We start from the raw sequence: 18,761 nt of genomic DNA, 5'->3' as shown, positions 1-18,761 counted from the left end.
CAACACAGAGCAGGGATTATCAACACCCCAATTTTACAGATTAGGAAACAGATTACTAAATTTTGCTAGGGTCCTCTTGGAATCAGGGTTAAGAGGAATAAAGAAAACTCATTCTGACACTTGTTAAAACGGTGAGGAAGACTTTATTCAAAACCATTGCAATAGGGGGTCAGAACTTGTAACAGGAGAAAGAAATAGTGCTCAACTTTGAATAAGCAAAGACAGCTGGGAATTTATTATAGCCAAGAAAAAAGCAGAGTGAAGGGGTTAGTGGATGAAAAATTACTTAGAAAACATTAAGGACAGGGGAATTCTTGGCTAAAGGCAGGCCACAGACTTACATATCAAAGGATTTATACATAAGGAATTTGATCATATGGGTAACCAGGTATCAAAGGTGCAGGTATGACTTAGCAGAACTCACGCAAATATGAGGCTCTGCCAGGCCAGGTTTGAAGGCCTAAACGGAGGCCTAGGCGAGAAGAGGGCTCGGACAAGCCCGACTAAAGTTTGGACAAGGGGAGAGTCTGTCACTGACCACCCCGTTTCTCTTTATTACCCAATCCCATGGATGAGGAGAGCGGGCAGGCAGCCGGGTCGGGGCCTGGCACTTCCTCCGAGTCAGCAACGACCGGCGGCCGGAGATGAAGAGGCTGGGTTCAGCGTTCGCCAGTAGAACGCGGGTCGGAGCAATGTCCCTCGCACCGCACCGGAGGCGCCCCCACGCTCCGCCCGTCCGACGGGCGTCCCACTTCACGGGCTGACTCCGCAGGTCGGGCGGGGCGGGGCGGGGCGGGGCTGTAGGCGCCGATTGGCTGGAGTGCCCGGGCCTGGGGTTTCCCCGGCCCCGCCCCGTCGCCCCTCACTGGCCGCCCCGCCTCTGCCGCGCTCTCTCAGCCCGCGAGGCCGCGCGCTGGCCGGTCCCGCGCTGTCTGCGGGAGGGGCCGAGCCCGTGTTCCTCCTCCCTACCGGTCCCCATCCTTAAAGCACGAGTCCAGACGCCCCGCCTGTTGGAGAGGGCGCCTGGATCTGGACAGCGAACAGCCGGCCGGGGCGGGCCAGGGCCAACCGAGGAGGGCCTGAGGCGACGGAGCAGCCGCGGCTGGCAGACGAGCGTCTCGGCCCGGACTGAGTGGTTGCGGGAGCTGCGAGGGGAGGGGTCGCGGGCGCCATTGCTGCTCGTCAGAGCGCCGCTGGGCCCCCGTCAGCCCTCGGCTGCTCTACCCGGGCTGGGAGGAGCCGTCGCCAGTCCCTGACCGGGTCTTGTGAGTCGGGTGCCTAGTCTGCCGCCCGCGCCGAGACCATGTTTGACAAGACGCGGCTGCCGTACGTGGCCCTCGATTTGCTCTGCGTGTTGCTGGGTACGTACGCGCCACCGGCCCGAGGGGCGTGTGCGCTCGAGCCCCGGGGTGGGGTGCACCGGTGGGTGCGGGCGTGTGTCCGCTGGGAGGGACTCGGAGAGGGCCGCGGTCGGGCGTGGGGGGTGTGTGCCTGACGCGCCAGCCTTGCGGGGCGAGATGCTGGGGGCGGTTTCCGCAGCCCGGGGACCCCGCTTGGCAGCCTGCACCCCGGCTCCCGTGTGGCCGCCACTGCCTGCCTGTCGCCCGCCGGTCCGCTGAGCCCACTCTGCTTGGACCCTGTTCACGCCTCTGCGCTCCATCCCTTGCTGTGCTGTCCTCTGTTTCCCGTTTCACTCCCAGCCCAGAGGGTGGGCTCCTCCCCTCTCTGCTGCAGCGAAGCCTGGTCACTGGCTCATCAGGTTCAGTAGTGAAACCGGAGGTTTGATGCACTCGGGGTTCTCAGTAACAGGCGCCAGTGCCTGGTTTATCTTACTTGTGGGAAGCAGTTTAATTTTTTGTCTATAAAAGGCTAGAACGTGCCTAATTAGAAGGTGTTACCAGGTTGTAAATTGTCGGGCTGTAAGTGGGTGTGAGGATGCCAGGTTTCTGCCTGTAGGACTCAAGAAGCTTGCTTTTTTTTGAGGTGGGGGAGGGATGGTGTGCCCCAGACCTACTGTTTCCTTCTCTGCGCAGACCTTGCCATGGTGTAGCTTTCCATCTTCTGTGAGAGCCCACAAAGAGCACTAGACATTTCTTTGGCTGCAGCAAATTTGGTGTTGTCTTTCCAATGGAAGAGTTCAGCAGTGGGGTTTCTGGTTGCCAGTTGCTCCTTTCTTTTGGCGAGAAAGAATTGAAGTCATCTGGATAAGGGATGGGCATTGGAAGGAGGGACTTTCACCCTTTTTATATGCGTTGTGTAAGGCAGTATCTTTGAACTACTTATATGTTATGGAAAGAACGGCAAGAAGACCTGCTTGAGGTTTGGATAGTCCTACTCATGTTTGAGTATTTAAGTAATGGTATTGGCAAGTTCTCAGGGTTGGAGAGCTGTGACTTCAGCATCCTAGATGCAGGTCTGCATAATGGCTTTTCAGTGATAGATTTCCCCCGGTTTTAATCCAGTATTCCACTTTCCTACCTCAAACCTGACCATTTAGGTGCTTGCAGTCTTGCTGGAGTTTTATAAATTCTTTTCTTTGTTTTTTTGATCAGAAAAATCTCTCTTCTTTTTTCAATTTATGGAGCATCTCTATTGTTTACCAAGACACTTCCTGTATAGCTCCACAGTGAATTTTAGGAATTCAGTTTAGGAAAGGGAAACACAATTTTGGAATATTATTTTTATAGAAACACAAATAATCCTTTCAGATACCTGGACATACTAATAATATTACACTAAAATATATTCAAATTTATTTATTTGCAATGAAAAGCATGCCTTTGGTAAAGATATATTTTAAAATGTATTTTAACTTGTACTTAGTGGAGGTTTATTAAACTTTATATTTTAGTGAAGGGAGAGGAAAATTCAGTCAGAAGTAATTTTGATAATTCTAATATATATTACCTGTCATTGCCACATATTGTGTACTGTCAGGATTGTATACAAACTTCTTCTTTTCCTACCTTGTGGAGTTACTAACGTATAAAGCAAACATCATGTTTTCTCTTTGGGCCAAGCACTGTACTAGGACAGATGAAACATAATACTGCTCTGAGGTAGCTGAAAATAGTATTATTGAACACAGAGTCATAGGGTGGATCTATGTTTTGTTTTGTTTTAATTTATGTATAATGGAGGAGCCTATATGCAGTGCAGCTTTATAAATTGTTGGTTCTTATAGTCTATATTTTCAATATGATGCAAACATCACATAATTGCCCTATAGAGGTAAGAGTAATATTATTGCTACGTTGACCTGATGGTTGCAGGATTTATGATGGCTCTGAAAAAAGATGAAATTGTGTTTACAATTTTAAATATCTTTGATGGTTTTGGAAAAATCTTGTTTTGGGGACTTATGCATTAAGTATGTTTTAGGAAAAGATAAGTTATCTATTTGAAACACATTTTATCTGTTTTTGTATTACTAGAATTTTAAAGTAATTCAGTGAATTGTCAAGATAAGTCCAGAATTCCCTTTTCCTCAAAAGAAAATGAAGTACTGACTTATTTTAAATTGGTATATAAAATGACATTAGATTTAACAACATTGGATTTCCAAAATACAGCAACGGAGAACAGTGGTGCTAGAAATACAAAACTTTTCTTGCTGAGTTTTGGGTGATAATATATTTTTATAGCAAACTTACCTTTAGTGGAGTCTAAGGATCATTGTAAATTTGATTTTTATTCATCTTACTGACAGCAGGAGATTGGCAGCCTAAAATCGCTCAAAGAGGGTTATCTACTTGGCATTAACTTTTTTCTTTTTCTGTGGCGAACTACAGGTAAGAGTGGACTATACCAACAAAAAGATGATTAAGCACTTTATAAGTATAGGGTTATGTAAAAGTGATTCATAATTATAATGTGACTATGTTTCAGGTTCTGTTAATGATCACTCCAACATTATACAGTGAATCCATTTAATATGATGATATTATGTGATTGTGTTATATGGCTACTTTATAATTTCACAGAGGGTGATGTCTGTTGTACCGATAAACATGCCTTTGAGTATGTTTGTGTATCTGTGTATGTGTGCTCACACCAGGATTTCTACCCCTAAGTCAATATCATCATCACTGTGAAACATGAATTCCTCTATGTAATATAACCAGATTATTAGTTCCTTCTGTGAATCTGGTCAATTCTTGGAAAAAAGAGTGAGAGTTTTGAACAGTGATGTTTATTTGATTCCTTTCTAAGATGGGCCATAGTCTTGCTATCTTTCTCTACCTCTTTTGATGATGAGTTCTGTGATTGTAGAAAAGGCCATAAGTATCATCTGAGCACACAAGAAAACTGCTTTACAGAGAATGATGGTGGACTGATATGAAAGGAACTGTGTTTTTGGTCAGTGTGTTAAACTATGGCCTGAATAAAACTTATTAGTGTCTAATTGCTTATGGTCATTTTAGATTTTATCTACCCTGGCATCAGGCTGCCAGTGAATGAACATTGTGTCCACTAATGGATTCAGTGCACATTGAAGGTTAACTCTGTGCTAAGTCCATGTTAGGTGCTAGGGATAAAAAGATGAGTAAGACAATCCCTGCCCAGAAGAAGCTCAGGGTCTGATAAGGGAGAAACAGATAAACAAAAGGTTACAATACAACATTGTAAGTGTAATAATGAAGGTATGGAATATTGCAGAGAAGGGAGTTGTCTTAGATCTGATCGATTATAGATAAATGGGTTATGTGTTTCCCGTTAGAGATACAGAAATGACAAAAGTTACCTGGGATACTCTTAAAATCTTTTTTTTTTTTCCTTCCCCAACTTGAAATAGGGCCATGGGAACCCAAGTAAGTACTTCTGTTTATAACTTTTTTTGGAGGTATATACCATGATGCCTAGAAGATTTAGGTGGAACAGGCAAAGCCTTTTTATGTGCTTGTGTTTTGCTGGGTGGCAGTCATTTGGAATACCTCTCTGTACTGCATATTCTCCTTTTGCCCTTCCACATCCTTTTTCCATCCTGCTTTATGCTCTGGGAGGCTCTTCTATGGGCTGCATCAGCTGGGCTCTTCTCTTTTGTTTCTGGTTGGCTTTGACCAATGGGACAACAGCAGGAGGAAGTTGGCTCTTCCAGGCCTCCTGCTTTATTTGTGTTGCGAGATCTGTTCTGTGTTTTGTGAGTAGGTCATAGCTTCTGTTCAGTGGCCCTCTCTGCCAGGCAGCTACAGTTACAGATCTTTCTGGGTTCTGGTAACCCTGGACTTATGCCTTTACACCTAGAGATGATAATGGCTTCCTGATATTTCTGGCCTGGAAGTATTCCACCATCCCTTGCTGCTTACCTAAACCCTACCTATACTTTTGAAGATTGTTCCTTCATTAAATTCTCTTGAATATCTTATTTGAATGTGCTGTTTTTTGCCTGGGCTCTATTGGTAATGCTCACGTTCTATCCAAAACAGATCTGAGGTAGCTTCCCTTTCTGCCCTTTACACCAATTACAGCTGCCCATAATAGCAGGTGGTAACAGGAGCTCATGGGCCCTAACGTTGACTTTCTTGGAAGGGAGGGGGATCATGGTTTCCTCAGCATGCTCCAAATGTGGTATCACCATTATGCCAAATCAAAGTCAGTAGATTTAGAGTAAAATCTGGCAGCAAAAAATATTGGTAGCCAATACTAGATGGTTGTGGAATCGCACTTACTTATTCTTTCCCAGTAATTATCTCAAATACTGATGCCGTATGTCATCACCATAATGCTGACATCATTCTGCCCCTTAAGTGTTACCCCTAGGGAGTGCTCCCTTTCCTGACCCTCAATCTGGACCGCTTTCTCAAGGAAAAATCGCATATTTAGTGAGTCTCACTTGCTAAACAGGCTCCAGCCTCCTTTTTTCTTCTAACATTTAACTGTTCATTCACTCATTTGGGCATGTGTTTGTTTAATATCTGGTAGGTGCTGGGCATTCTGTTAGATTTCAAAGAGAAAAATAGGTAAATAAGTAAGTAAATACATAAATAGGACATAGTGCTTATCCTGATCACTTGCCATTTCAGCTTCTATTAACTTCTATTAAGCAAACTTGCTTCTGAACAAAGTTCACCTGGTTTGTTTCTCTGCTTTATGTACCTTTTCTCTTTTCTCTCAGAGGGAAGGAATCGCAAAAAATGAACACAGATTTGTCAAACTGGCATATTCTTGGTCAGACTGGTCTCCTGTTGCAAGGCCTTTTCTTTAAATGGCCAGTTTGGAACAAAAGCAGTGGCCTGGAGGAAATTGCTACTATTTGGCTCTAGTTGGTTTTTATGCAGATGACTTTCAGCTTAATTTACCTTGTTTGGAATAGAGTATGGAAATATTCAGAGAACATTCCCTTCCATAGCTTTTATGAAAAGTAAATTTTTCCTTTATATTCTCTTTGAATTACATCCTTTTGGAAACTCATGGACATGTTATAAATCTTTATTAATTTCTTTCTTGTTTAGTCATTTTTGGCTGAGCTCTACCAAAGTTTCCTATGTGTTACTCAGCTTGGGAAGTTATTCTGATTCTTTTGGATAAGAAATTGAAGTTTAAATTGTTACTGTTTACCCTACTAAAAAAGAAGTTGGTAGAAAGTCACTGAACCCCCGCATTTTGATTGAACCAGTTAATATGTAGCTTCAGTTTTATGGAAAGGAATTTGGAATGTTAATTGTCTGCTTCCTCCTAATTTAAGTGGCTTAATTCAGCATTTGGGATGGAAATATATATATTCTGTGTAATAAACTAGTTAGGATTATATAGATACTGTCTTGTTTCTTTTCTTACATTCTTTCAAAAAAAGCATTCATTCAGATATTATGAACAGTGGTTACAAGTAACTTTCTTCTTTCCTTTTGTCCTCCTTTTCCTACTTACCTTATTTTTCATTTTCACTATTTCTCCTCCCTAATTCCTCCTGTTCTTCTCTTCAGCCTTCCTGCTTGTCTAGGTTTAAAGCCCAGATGGCTCAGACAGCTATTTTTTACTTAACTGAAATTAGTCTAACATTGGAATGACTTTGTAAACTGTAGATTTTTCTTTAAAACATTAGAGAAACAGCATAATCTAGTGATGGACTCTGGATCCAGACTGTCTAGGTTCACATTCCAGCTTCTCCATTTACTAGCTGTGTGACTTTGGGCAAGTCTCCTCTTTGTGACTCTGTTGCCTCATTTGTGTAATGATAAAAGTATCTACCTCATATGGTTGTTGTGAGGCTTAAATGAATCACTATGTAAAGGTTTAGAGTGGTGCCTTGCACTTAAGGTGCACAATATGTTTGTCAAATAAAATTAATCTTCTGTAATCCTACCAACTATAACATAACAATTATCTTAGTAAAAATATCAACTTAGTTTTGTGTTAGGGGCAGACACAAACTTTAAAACATTTCCCATGAGTACTCATGGAATGTTTTTGAAGCTGCACTCGAGTCAGAACATCTTGAAATAGTAGTGTTTTTATCAGTCATTTGTGAAAAAATACATATATGATCTCCAAGTAGTGGCAATCCCAGCTATGGTGGAAATTGATCTGTATACTGTGGTACAGTGTAATTAAACAAATGGAAAAACTTACTTTATACAGTGGTTAAGTCCTGAATTTCAACATAATCAAGAAAATGAAGTTAGACGCATTCTGGTCACCTTCACTGTTTTTATTACCCAGGCCTTTGAAATTGTTGAGTGACCATGTGAAAAAAAATAGGCTTAATATTCCTAAAATTTTTGAGTGACCTTAATTGTACATCCTCATTTGTGTAAATTCTATTATTTGAATTCCTCTCTGCAGTTAAGCAGGCAGCAAAGAAAAAACAGTTGTATAATACCTCTCCATACTCCTCTCCCTCTTATCCTTGTTTTTTTAGGTGTTTATTTTGAGATATATTAACCTGATATTATTTTTTATGTTGTGTTTGAGACAATGTTAAGTTTTTTAAAATATTTGACTTTGCAATATCTTTCATTTATTTATTGAGTGATGATTATGTGCTTATTACAATGCTAAGAGCTATAAATATCACTGTGAAAAAGATAGGTAAGATCTCTATACTTATATATAAGACAATTACAGATATTTGTGAATACTATGAGAAAGTGAAAACAAGGTGAGAAAACAGTGAGATGTTAGGAGGTAGCAATCTCAAGAAAGGCTTCTCTGAGAAATTTAAATTGAGATTTAAGGAGGAAAGTAAGTTGATCATGGAGGAGCTGGAAATAGATGATTCCAGGCATAGGGAAGAGCAGGTGTTGAGGGCCAAAGGGGTAAAGGGCATCTTGTAACAGAAAAGAGGCCAGTATGGCTGGAATGTAGTATGTATACTTGATATTCTTTTTTTTTTTTTAACATTTTTTTATTGAGTTATAGTCATTTTACAATGTTATGTCAAGTTCCAGTGTAGAGCACAATTTTTCAGTTATACAGGAACATACATATATTCATTGTCACATTTTTTTTTTTTTTTTGCTGTGAGCTACCACAAGATCTTGTATATATTTCCCTGTGTATACTTGGTATTCTTAATAGTGAATTTTGTAACTTATTTCTAAATGTCAGAGTAGATAATAATAACAACTGACACTTCTTTTGTGCTTACTAGGTCCTGTGCAACTGTGAGATCTCTCAGCAACCTGCTCAGGGAGAATATCTTAGTCATCTCTAGTCTGCTGATGATGGAACTGAGGCCTAGAGTAGTTGGGAAACTCCCAGCAGAACCCAGCTAAGAAGTGTTAATGGTTAGGAATTGGGAAATGCATTTTTTAAGGATTGTAACTTTTAGATACAGATTGACTGGTCCAGATTTGGGAAATGAAGAGGGTGAGGAATGAGGAATTCAGGGGATTAATAGATGTAAAGCAGAGATTATTTTAGGTGGTCCAGATGTTTTGTAACTATCTTTATTCTATATGATGTAGCTTGACTCAGTTTCTCCTTACCATATTTTGAGCTTATGTCTTCTGTCCACAGGAAGCACTTAAATTTTTCGTAAGTCAAGCTCCTAATAACTACTAAGAGTTTGCTAGGAGGTTATATCACACTGGAAGATGTAACTGATTTGCCGTATTCAGTAACATACCCACAAACTTTTTTCTTCAAATAGCTCTGTTGTAGGCATTTCTACACAGGAAAGGAAGACCTTTGTCCTTCACTGCATTTCATGTGATGCATGTGTATAGAGTTCAGAGTCACCTTTGGTAATTCATTCCAGCAGATATAGTTAGAACCTCGTGGTTTAGTTCTCAGTTGTCACTACTTGGAAATGTTTCCTGGGTCTTTTTTCAGGGTGGAGTGCCCAGGAAAATGACATATAGGAAATGTGTAGCGGATGAACTCTTGAGTTAATTGGCAGCTTGTTAAGCCGGGTTCTGGCTTGCCTTTTGGTTCATTTACGTCAGCAGGAAGAGATGGGTTGGCTGCTTAGGTGCTTGAGAGGTAAATGAGAAGAGAAGAAAACCATTCTTTATTGAATGCATAAGTGAACCTTTGGTAAATGTTTTATGTAAACTCATGTAATCATCACAGAACTCTGAGGTATTAGCCTCGTTGTATGCCCTATCACTTCGGTTAAAAAAATGGGTGAAAAAATAAACCTATGGGTCTCAAATAGCTTCTTGCTTACTGTGGAAGACAGACCTATAACAATGACAATATTGTATAGTAAGCTGAGTGCCTGATAGGTCGTAGCACTTAGGTTACTAAGAGTGAGTGTGATAGGGTCTCCATCCCCAAGAGGTACACAGAACCCTGTAAGGGGAGAGGAGTAGGTATTTTAATTAAGTCTATTTATGTTTCAAAACAATTTCTCCTGAGATCTTTGCTTTTACTTTCCAGCAGAGATACTGTAAACCTTTAGGAACATTACTTTTGGCTAGTGCTAAGTTCTGGAAATAATTCCTGTAGATAGTTCAGAATCCATCTATATTACTGGGTAGAAACACTAATATGGGTGCTTAGAAAGTGGGTGGCACATGGTAGGCATTCATATTTTTGTTACATGAGTGAATAGGAAATGTATTTGAGTCAGCCACTCTTCCGGGGTTTGAATTCTAGCTCCATCTATTACAAACTGTATGACATTTTGGGCAGATTGTTTCAACTCTATGAGTTTTGTCATCTAATGAGGGGAAAGATGATGATGATAGTGCCTTCCTCATAGGGCTGTGAAATTAGATGAGATAATGTATGAGACAATGTATGTGATGTGTTTAGCATAGTCCTGTGCTGTTGTCATTATCACTATTAAGTTAATAAACCACTTTGGTACACTGACCCATCTGTTATTTAAATTTGACATCACGTGTTGGTGACTTTTCTTTTGGAACATTAGTGTAGTTCTAGCTTCAGTTTAAACAGCATCTAAACTGGAACCTGGTTCATATTTCAGTTTTTAGTGCCTTAATCACCATGACAGTTGTTTTGATTGCCTCTAACCTGTTTCTTTCTAGAATCGGATACCTTTCTCAGGTATTCTCATTTTACTTCTAGGTGAGCAGTATTTCCACAGCTCATAGGTATGGTACCGAAATGAATGTTTGTGGTTGGAGAGAGAAGAGCAAACTAGAAATAGGAATAAACAAAGGTGTGTGTGAGGTGAGAATGGCACGGATAGTCATAACTTCTGTTAGTAATCAGATTCTAAAACATGAAGATTTTATTTCCTGAATATAAACTAGTCAAAAGCTAATGCAGTACAGGTTGAAGGAGCTAAATATAACCAGTTTGCGTCATACCTTCTCTTGATCAATAAGAATTTGTTCTTTTTTCTTTACATAGAGTTTAAGAAATAAATGTAAATAGTGATCACGCCCATCTGCAGTGTCCTGAGATAGTCCTAATGTTAGGTAATAGTTTTATTCATAGAGGCAGTTTGTTAAATGTATGAATAAGTATAATTAACATTAATACTTTTATAATATTTTTATACTTTATAATATTTTTCTTAAAAAAACATTTGAAAAAACACACTTTTTCAATGACATCTCAATTTGATCTGGAAAATATACATGGCATCGTTACGCAGTGTAGCAGAAGCAAGTGACATTTACTGTATTTTACTTTTTTTCCGATAGCGTGGATAAGAGAAAGGAATTTTGAATATGCTCCTTCCCAGATACTGTCTCTGTCTGACCCAGTGGCCCATTTGTGATATTATCAAAACTTGTTAGGCAGGTTATGGGCAATACTCAACTTCATAGTCAGTGTTGGATAGCTGTATTAATACTAAATTTATGTACCACAATATGAGTGAGATTCCAAGTTCTGCCATTGAATATTGTTTAACTGCTATAGCAAATAAGTAAATTACCTTTTATGAAGATAAGTTTTTGCATAGACTTTCCCCCTTGCCTAGGATTTGACATAGTGGATGATTTTTCAGTGAGTAACAATTTTGTTTAACTTTATTTAAAGGGTTCAAAGTATGATCTAGTAGTGAAAACAGTTGGCTTGAAAGTCAAATTCTAGTCTTTTTTTTTGAGTTGAAGTATTATTGATTCACAATGTTGAGTTAGTTTCTGGTGTACAGTGTAGTGATTCAGTTATACATATATATTTTTCATACTCTATAGGTTATTATGGGTTATTATAAGATATTGAATATAGTTCCCTGTGCTATACAGTAGGAGCTTGTTGTTTATTTTATATATGGTGGTTTGTATCTTCAAATCCCAAACTCCTAATTTATCCTTCTTCCTTCCCCTCTCCCCCTCTTGGTAACCATAAGTTTGTTTTCTGTGTTTGTGAGTTTTTCTGTTTTGTAAATAAATTCATTTGTGTCATTTTTTTAGATTCCATGTATAAGTGATGGTATTTGTCTTTTCTTTTTCTGGCTTACTTCACTTAGTATGATAATCTCATGGTCCATCCATGTTGCTGCAAATGACATTATTTCATTCTTTTTTATGGCTGAGTAGTATTCCATTATGTATATATACCCCACATCTTCTTTATCCAGTAATCTGTCAATGGGCATTTAGCTTGCGTCCAAGTCTTGGCTGTTGTAAATAGTACTGCTATGAACATTGGGGTGCATGTATCTTTCTGAGTTATAGTTTTATCCAGATATATGCCCAGAAGTGGGATTGCTGGATCATGTGGTAACTCTGTTTTCAGTTTGTTGAGGAACATCCGTATTGTTCTGCATAGTGGCTGCACCAAATTACATTCCCACCAACAGTGTAGGAGGGTTCCCTTTTCTCCATACCCTCTCCAGCATCAAACTCTAGTTTTGCTTCTGCTACTCTCTCTGATCACATGAACATCATCACATAGGCTGCTTCATTTACTCATATATGGATTAATGAGAATAATGTCTGCCTTGCCTGTCTCTTGGGATCATAGTGGTAAGCAAACCTTGATTATTAAGGAGAGTCAATTACTGCAGAATATATTGCAGCAGTTGACATCAGTGGACTCAGGGTAAGAAGACAAAGAGCCCATGGTATATAGGGGATATTTTGAGCAACTGCAGCAGACCTGTAGGAGATCAGTTATAAATCTAGTCTGGCCATGAAAGCTGTGAGTGTTGCTGTCAGCAGAAAATAGGAAACAGCTGAAGACTAATTGAAGTATTCAGGAAGTAGTATTCAGGAAGTATTCAGGAAAAATAGACCCTGTTACAAAGTAATGTAGGCCCCCTTCTTGAGTCTCTTCTTTTGCTACCCATAGATACGTGACTTTACAGTGAACAAGTGTCTCATGAAATCTTGCAACTAGTTGGTTGTTCCTGTGTCACTCATACTGTGAGAAATGGTGACACATCCTACCTTGAGAAACCAAAGCAAAATACAGTTTGGTCACACTCACTGAAATTTCAGTGCAGGGAGATTTTCAGTTTTAAAAAAATAAAGATTAGTGTTCACCTATCATGTAATTAAAACAACAACAACCTTGTGGTTGCCAGGAGGAAGAGGGGTGGGAAGGGACAGACTGGGAGTTCGAGATTTGTAGATACTGACAGGTATGTATAGAATAGATAAACAAGTGTATACTGTATAGCACAGGGAAATATATACAAGATCTTGTAGTAGCTCACAGTGAAAAAGAATATGAAAAGGAATATATGTATATTCATGTATGACTGAAAAATTGTGCTGTACACCAGAAATTGACACAACATTGTAAACTGACTATAGTTCAATTAAAAAAAAAAGGAAAATAAACTACGATTCTAACCTAGTCTGCTTAATATCAGGAGATTGTCATCTGTATCAACAGCAGTTTGTCTTCAGCGAAGAGTCATTCTTTTGCCAAAGATCTGAAATGCCAGGGGAATCTTCTAAAGTTGTAATCTACCTGTGCTATTTTCTGTTCTGGTGACTTGCAGAAAAATAAATACGAGAGTTTTTTTTTTAAATAAAGTTAATTACATTATCTAAGATTATGTTTCTGTTTTCCTCAGTACTAGTCTGGCAGTTAATTAGCCAGTAATGTTTGGAATGGTGAGATCTTAATGTTAACTGTGTGGCTATAGCTGGCAGAGTGATTTATTATTATGTAGGGCATTGGGAAATAGCGATCATTGAACAGTTAAGAAATTTCATCTATCCTATAGCCCTGGAAACCCACCATCAATTGGAAATATATACACCAGAATTAAAATATCATGACCAAAGTTGTAAGAGAATCTTAACAAAACTGAGTCCTATTTAAGAGACATAGTTTTTGCTTGCTAATAATTTAATAATTTAAAGCTTACATTTAAAAGCATTGAGCTATTTAGTAGTTGTGACTGAAATTTTAAACTCATGAGCTTCTGTAGCACAAAGGCCCTAATGTAGGCTTTGTTTAAATTAATTTCTTCTGATAAAAAAGAGAGGCAAAGAGGAGAATGAGGAAAAGGAAAATTTTAAAAGTTATAGAAGTAAATATTGCTATAGTCTGTTTTTACTTTCCAAGAAGAATTCAGGAGAGGATGAAGCTTCTTTGAGAGGATTAATCATGAAGACAGGCTACACAAGGCCTGAGATTGCTGTCCAGTAAAGAGATTGTAGTGGGGATTCTGATTTCAGTTGATTAATCTAAGGGTCACATTTATAGTAATTTAAATCTCCTGAAGTAAGGAATTTATCCTTTAGGTTGGTCTACTATAATTCAACTTATATTTAGAACTAACTAGGAAAAAAGGCCAAATCGCTGGAAAGATTTTGTGTTAGTTACCCTTACTTCATGTCCTCAGACTTTTCATGATTAAGAGTAAAATACTGAGATTGGGAGACAGCATAACTTGGTTGAATGTTTTTTAAGTCAAAAGCGGAGGAGTTTGAAATTTTGAACTGTCAGATATGTTAGGTAGAATTGTGGCAGATTATAGCTCACATAGAGGCTAGCTATAGACATGTTTTAGTGCATTTTCTGAATATAATTCAGGAGAAGGTGTTTGTGTTAAAGGAGATAAAGACATATTAATGCTATACATATTAATGCTTATTATAATAAAGAGTGTAAATGGGTACTTTTTTGAGTGAATGGGTACTTTTTAAAGTGGCCTTGCATTGTATATATGCAAACTATAATTACTCCAAATAAAAGGGAAATGGACTGTTGTATTATTTTAAAGTGGTTTAAATGTAAGGTGAGTTTTACCTTGCAATTTCAACAGAACCTTATTAGAATATTTTGTATTTTATCAAGATATGAAATAAGTTTCCATTTATTTTTTACTAATGTCTAAAAGTTTCACAGAATTCTTTTATATTCATGAGATGCATAAAAGTTAGAGAGTATGGGGAGGGGGAGGGTGTAGCTCAAGTGGTAGAGCACATGCTTAGCATGCACGAGGTCCTGGGTTCAATCCCCCGCACCTCCTCTAAAAATAAATAAGTAAACCTAATTACCTCCTCCCACCAAAAAAAAAAAAAAAAGAAAAGAAAAGAAAAGAAGAAAATTAGAGAGTATGGACACTGGAAACACACAGGTCTGAGTTTGAATACTAATACTAGTTTTATCACCTACCCCCAAGTTCACAGTTTCAGTTGCTTTATCTGAAAAGGACTGGGTCTTCATATGTCTGTTCTCCTTGGCTGTAGCCCAGTGTCTGCTACATAGTAGGCACTTAATTTATTCCACAAATATTATTTCCTCACATATTGTGTGCTAGGCTTTGTCTTAGGCAGTGGAGATGCATATAATCACACAAATAAATATAAAAATGAACCAATAAGGGCTATGAAGGAGAGATATGGGTGCTATGAGAATTTATAAAAAGGATTTTGAATGAGGAGAGTGGGGTCACTTTTTAGAATGATGACTGGCTGCAGAGTAGAATAATAGATCAGAGCTAGACAGGAATGGATTTAGGGAGATCAGTTAGGAGGCTGTTCAAATGGTCCAAATGAGATAATGGTAGTGAGAATAAAGAGGTGGAGAGGGAGAAAAGTTGAATGGATTTGAGAGGTATCTGGGAGGTAAAATGGACAGGTTTTGGTGATATATTGAAAGTGGGGAGTTGGAGAGAGAGAAGTATCAAAGATAGTTCTTGAAGTTCTGGCTTGTATAAGTGGATCAATGTTGGTTTTTGCCAATAACTGAGGTGGGGAGCACCGGGAGAGAACCCAATTTGAGTAGGGAGGGGGATGGAGAGGATATGGTGATTTTGGTTTTGAGCATATTATGTTTAAGGTGCCTTTGAAATTTGCTAAATGAACTATCAAGTCCTTGTTTGGATAAATGGATCTAAAACTCAGAGGAACTGTTTGACTTTTGGGAGTCATTGGCATATTCATGATAATTTAAGTCATGAGAATTGATGAAATCTCAGAAAGAAGTTATAAAGTGAAAAGGAAAGGTTTAGGACTGAGCCATGAGAAGCACCAACATTTCAGATTGGTTGGTGGAAATGAAAAACACCAAGACTGAGAGCAAGGGAATGCTTTAAAAACCAGGAGAATGTTTCTGGAAAGCCAAGTGAAGAGAATGCCTCTAGGAGAGAGTGGTAACAGTGTCTCCATTCTCCTGAAAGTTAAGTAAAATTACAGCTGGAAAGTGTCTGTTGGGTTTAGCAACACAAAGGTCATTGATAACCTTATGTAAAGCCATTACTGAATTAGGGTGGCCTGAAAAGTGGGTTGTTGAGGAATAAAGTAGAAATCTGTGGGTACTGATATTTCTTTTAAAAAGTTGAACTGAGAAGGAAGAATGTAGAAGTTGATAGTCTGGGATAGTAAATTGTCATGGTTTCCTGTGATATGCTGGATGGGGAAGAATGATCTTGCCAGACAGAGGAATCATTTTTAGGTCAATGGTACAGGAATAATTGAACTCTTCTTACAGAACCTTCTTTGTTGAGAACAATGGATTATTTCATACCCTGGTTTTTCAAAGTAACTGTTATTAAGTATGGTGGAGTTTGGGATATGGAGCCTGGTAGACTTGATTTCAAAAGTCTGCTTTGCTGTATATTTTTGCTTCAGGTCACATAGATGGTTATTTAGTCTTGTTGAGCTTCAGTTTCTTCACTTGCATAATGGAGAGAACACCATCTACTTCACAGAGTTGTTAGATATAAATGAGAATCTATGTAAATAAAGTACCTGGTACTTGCGTAGGCACTCAACAAACTAATGTCTGCCTGTCTTTTTTTCTTGTTTCTCATGGTAGCTGCTATTTATTGTATAGTTTCAACATTGTGTGTTTGCGCTTAGTCTTAAAGGAATAATTTGTGGGAGTCCTTCCTTCTTTAGCTTATCTTCTGTATAAAATAACTTGAGTGGTACAAATATAGATTTTTGGGAAAATGGATATATGATTTGCTACAGCAATGATCATAACTATTAAAAAAAGAATTTTACCAAACTTTTTGGCTTGTGTACCTTCAAAAAAGAATGTGTGTGTGTTTTAAACAAAGCTTACTAATTTAGATATGCCACTTTGGTGACTTCCTGCCAAAGTAAGATTTTTTATGTTTTTCTTCTGAGACACACCTTAGTATAGCTTTATTTTAGCTTCTGGAACCTTGCCATTTGGCATAATTTTGGACTAGACATGATGGATCCACATAAATACTTTTAAGATTTAAAATAAACAACACAATTTTTTTTTTTTAAACTGGTGGGAGCATGTGAACTCTTAAAAGCAGCTGAGGTCTCAAGTCTGGACTTTATTTGGTTGTTTACATTTTTCATTTGTAATTTTGATTCTTGAATTATTTCTTATGCATATTTTGTAATAAAATGGTGAAATTATCAGTCTGATTTATTTTCTGCAAGTTCAGTTCCTAAAGCAGTCTCCTTAAAGGATTTAAACTCTACCTCCCAATCACCACCTTACATATCCATAGAGAAACATTTGTTTATATGCCTTTCTAGATGATGACTACTCTAGAAATTCTATAAGGGCATTAGAGTTTGCCAGCTTTATTCAAGAATCAATATAATAGAGGCGTTGGTGGTATAGTGGTGAGCATAGCTGCCTTCCAAGAATCAATATAATAGTAAACATACTTGTTATTCTTTGGAATATAGGCTTTTCTGGTGAATGGGAGAAGTTATCTCTTGCCTAGCTGCTAATAAGGGGGACTTCATTGGTTGAGGGAAGTTTATGGATGGAATTGCTGAGACTGGAAGTCTCAGTGGTTCAGAGAGAGAAGTAACTTAACCAGGTATTCTCACCTGAACGGATGCTTTGATTTACAAGCATCAATAATACCCAGATGAAACCCCGCAGGCCATAATTTCTTTAAACTAAAGACTAAAGCTCTGTGGAAACTCTACTTCAAAGAGGAACCTTCCCCTTGATTCACTATCTTATATTGTCTTCTGAAATTTGTTGGCTATTGATAAGCCTTTGAAGAAAGATAACTAAAATACCTGTAGTTGGTATTTGATGAAATGTTTCTGTTTATAGATTTTGCAAGTTAAAAATAACTTTTTCACTAGAGGAACTTCTCATATCTTATTTCTTTACCCAAAGGTATATAGTTTATAATATATTTTAGTATTTTTACTTTGGAAATACATGCTATTTCATTATATGGATTCAGCATAATGTACTTAAAATTATCCCCCAGTTTTGGACATTTGAGTCTTGGTTATAGACTGCCATTATTGGTAAAATCTAGATTAGTGTTTTCTTTACAAATAATTATTCTGTGATTTCCAAATTTTCTAAAATTCACCTGTAATAAATTGGTAAACTCTGAAAAACTCAGAAAAGAAAATAAATATAACTACTAATCTCACTACCATCCAGAGATGATCCCTTTTAACATTTTGGTTATGTATCTTTCCAGTGCTTTTTTTTATGTTATGAACTCACACTTCTAAAAAAATCTGTGCTTTGAAAAAAACAAGTTGGGATATTACTGAATGTACTCTTTAATTTTTTTAAACTTAGTCTTCTACAAAATTACTTTTAATGATTGTGATTATTTCATTGTTTGTATTTGGCATAATCCACTTTACCTTTGTTTTTTAATATTTAGATTATTTGCAGTTTTGTACTGTAATTCTGCATAGACCATCCTTGTAGAAATTTGGAAAGCCTTCTTGGTTTGCCCATCCTAGACTATCTCAGTGTGTTCTGGCCCTTTCTGCCTGTTTCTCTTGTTATTCCAGTTCTTCCTTCTTAAATTATAAGACCAGATCAGGTGGACGAACTATTCTTCAAACAGTTTATTGACCATTCGGGAATGTATATGATGGCCTCTGTGAGTTCAGGGATCAGAGAGGCATTTAGATTCATTTTATTTGCCAGAGGTAAATAATTTCAATACATGAGTTTTGTAGTGTGATAATTTATGTTCGTCAGGTCTGTGGAGACTAAGAGAGCACTGG

General features: G+C 38.2%; 1 protein-coding gene across 3 annotated transcripts in view; it reads left to right on the top strand.

Moving 5' to 3' along the window:
- Window positions 1-889: 889 nt before the first annotated feature.
- PLPP1 (phospholipid phosphatase 1) overlaps window positions 890-18,761 on the top strand; it is a 91,720-nt gene continuing 73,848 nt past the window's right edge. For 2 of the 3 annotated variants that reach the window (XM_074358286.1, XM_074358301.1), the window contains exon 1: window positions 890-1,361. In XM_074358286.1, the coding sequence (XP_074214387.1) occupies window positions 1,304-1,361 (58 nt within the window). In that variant the 5' untranslated portion in view covers window positions 890-1,303. The remainder of the gene's footprint in view (window positions 1,362-18,761) is intronic. The other variant, XM_074358290.1, reaches the window with a different exon arrangement.

This window comes from Camelus bactrianus, chromosome 3, assembly GCF_048773025.1.
Source record: "Camelus bactrianus isolate YW-2024 breed Bactrian camel chromosome 3, ASM4877302v1, whole genome shotgun sequence".
NCBI lineage: Eukaryota > Metazoa > Chordata > Mammalia > Artiodactyla > Camelidae > Camelus > Camelus bactrianus.
This window is presented reverse-complemented; position numbering and strand designations above follow the sequence as displayed.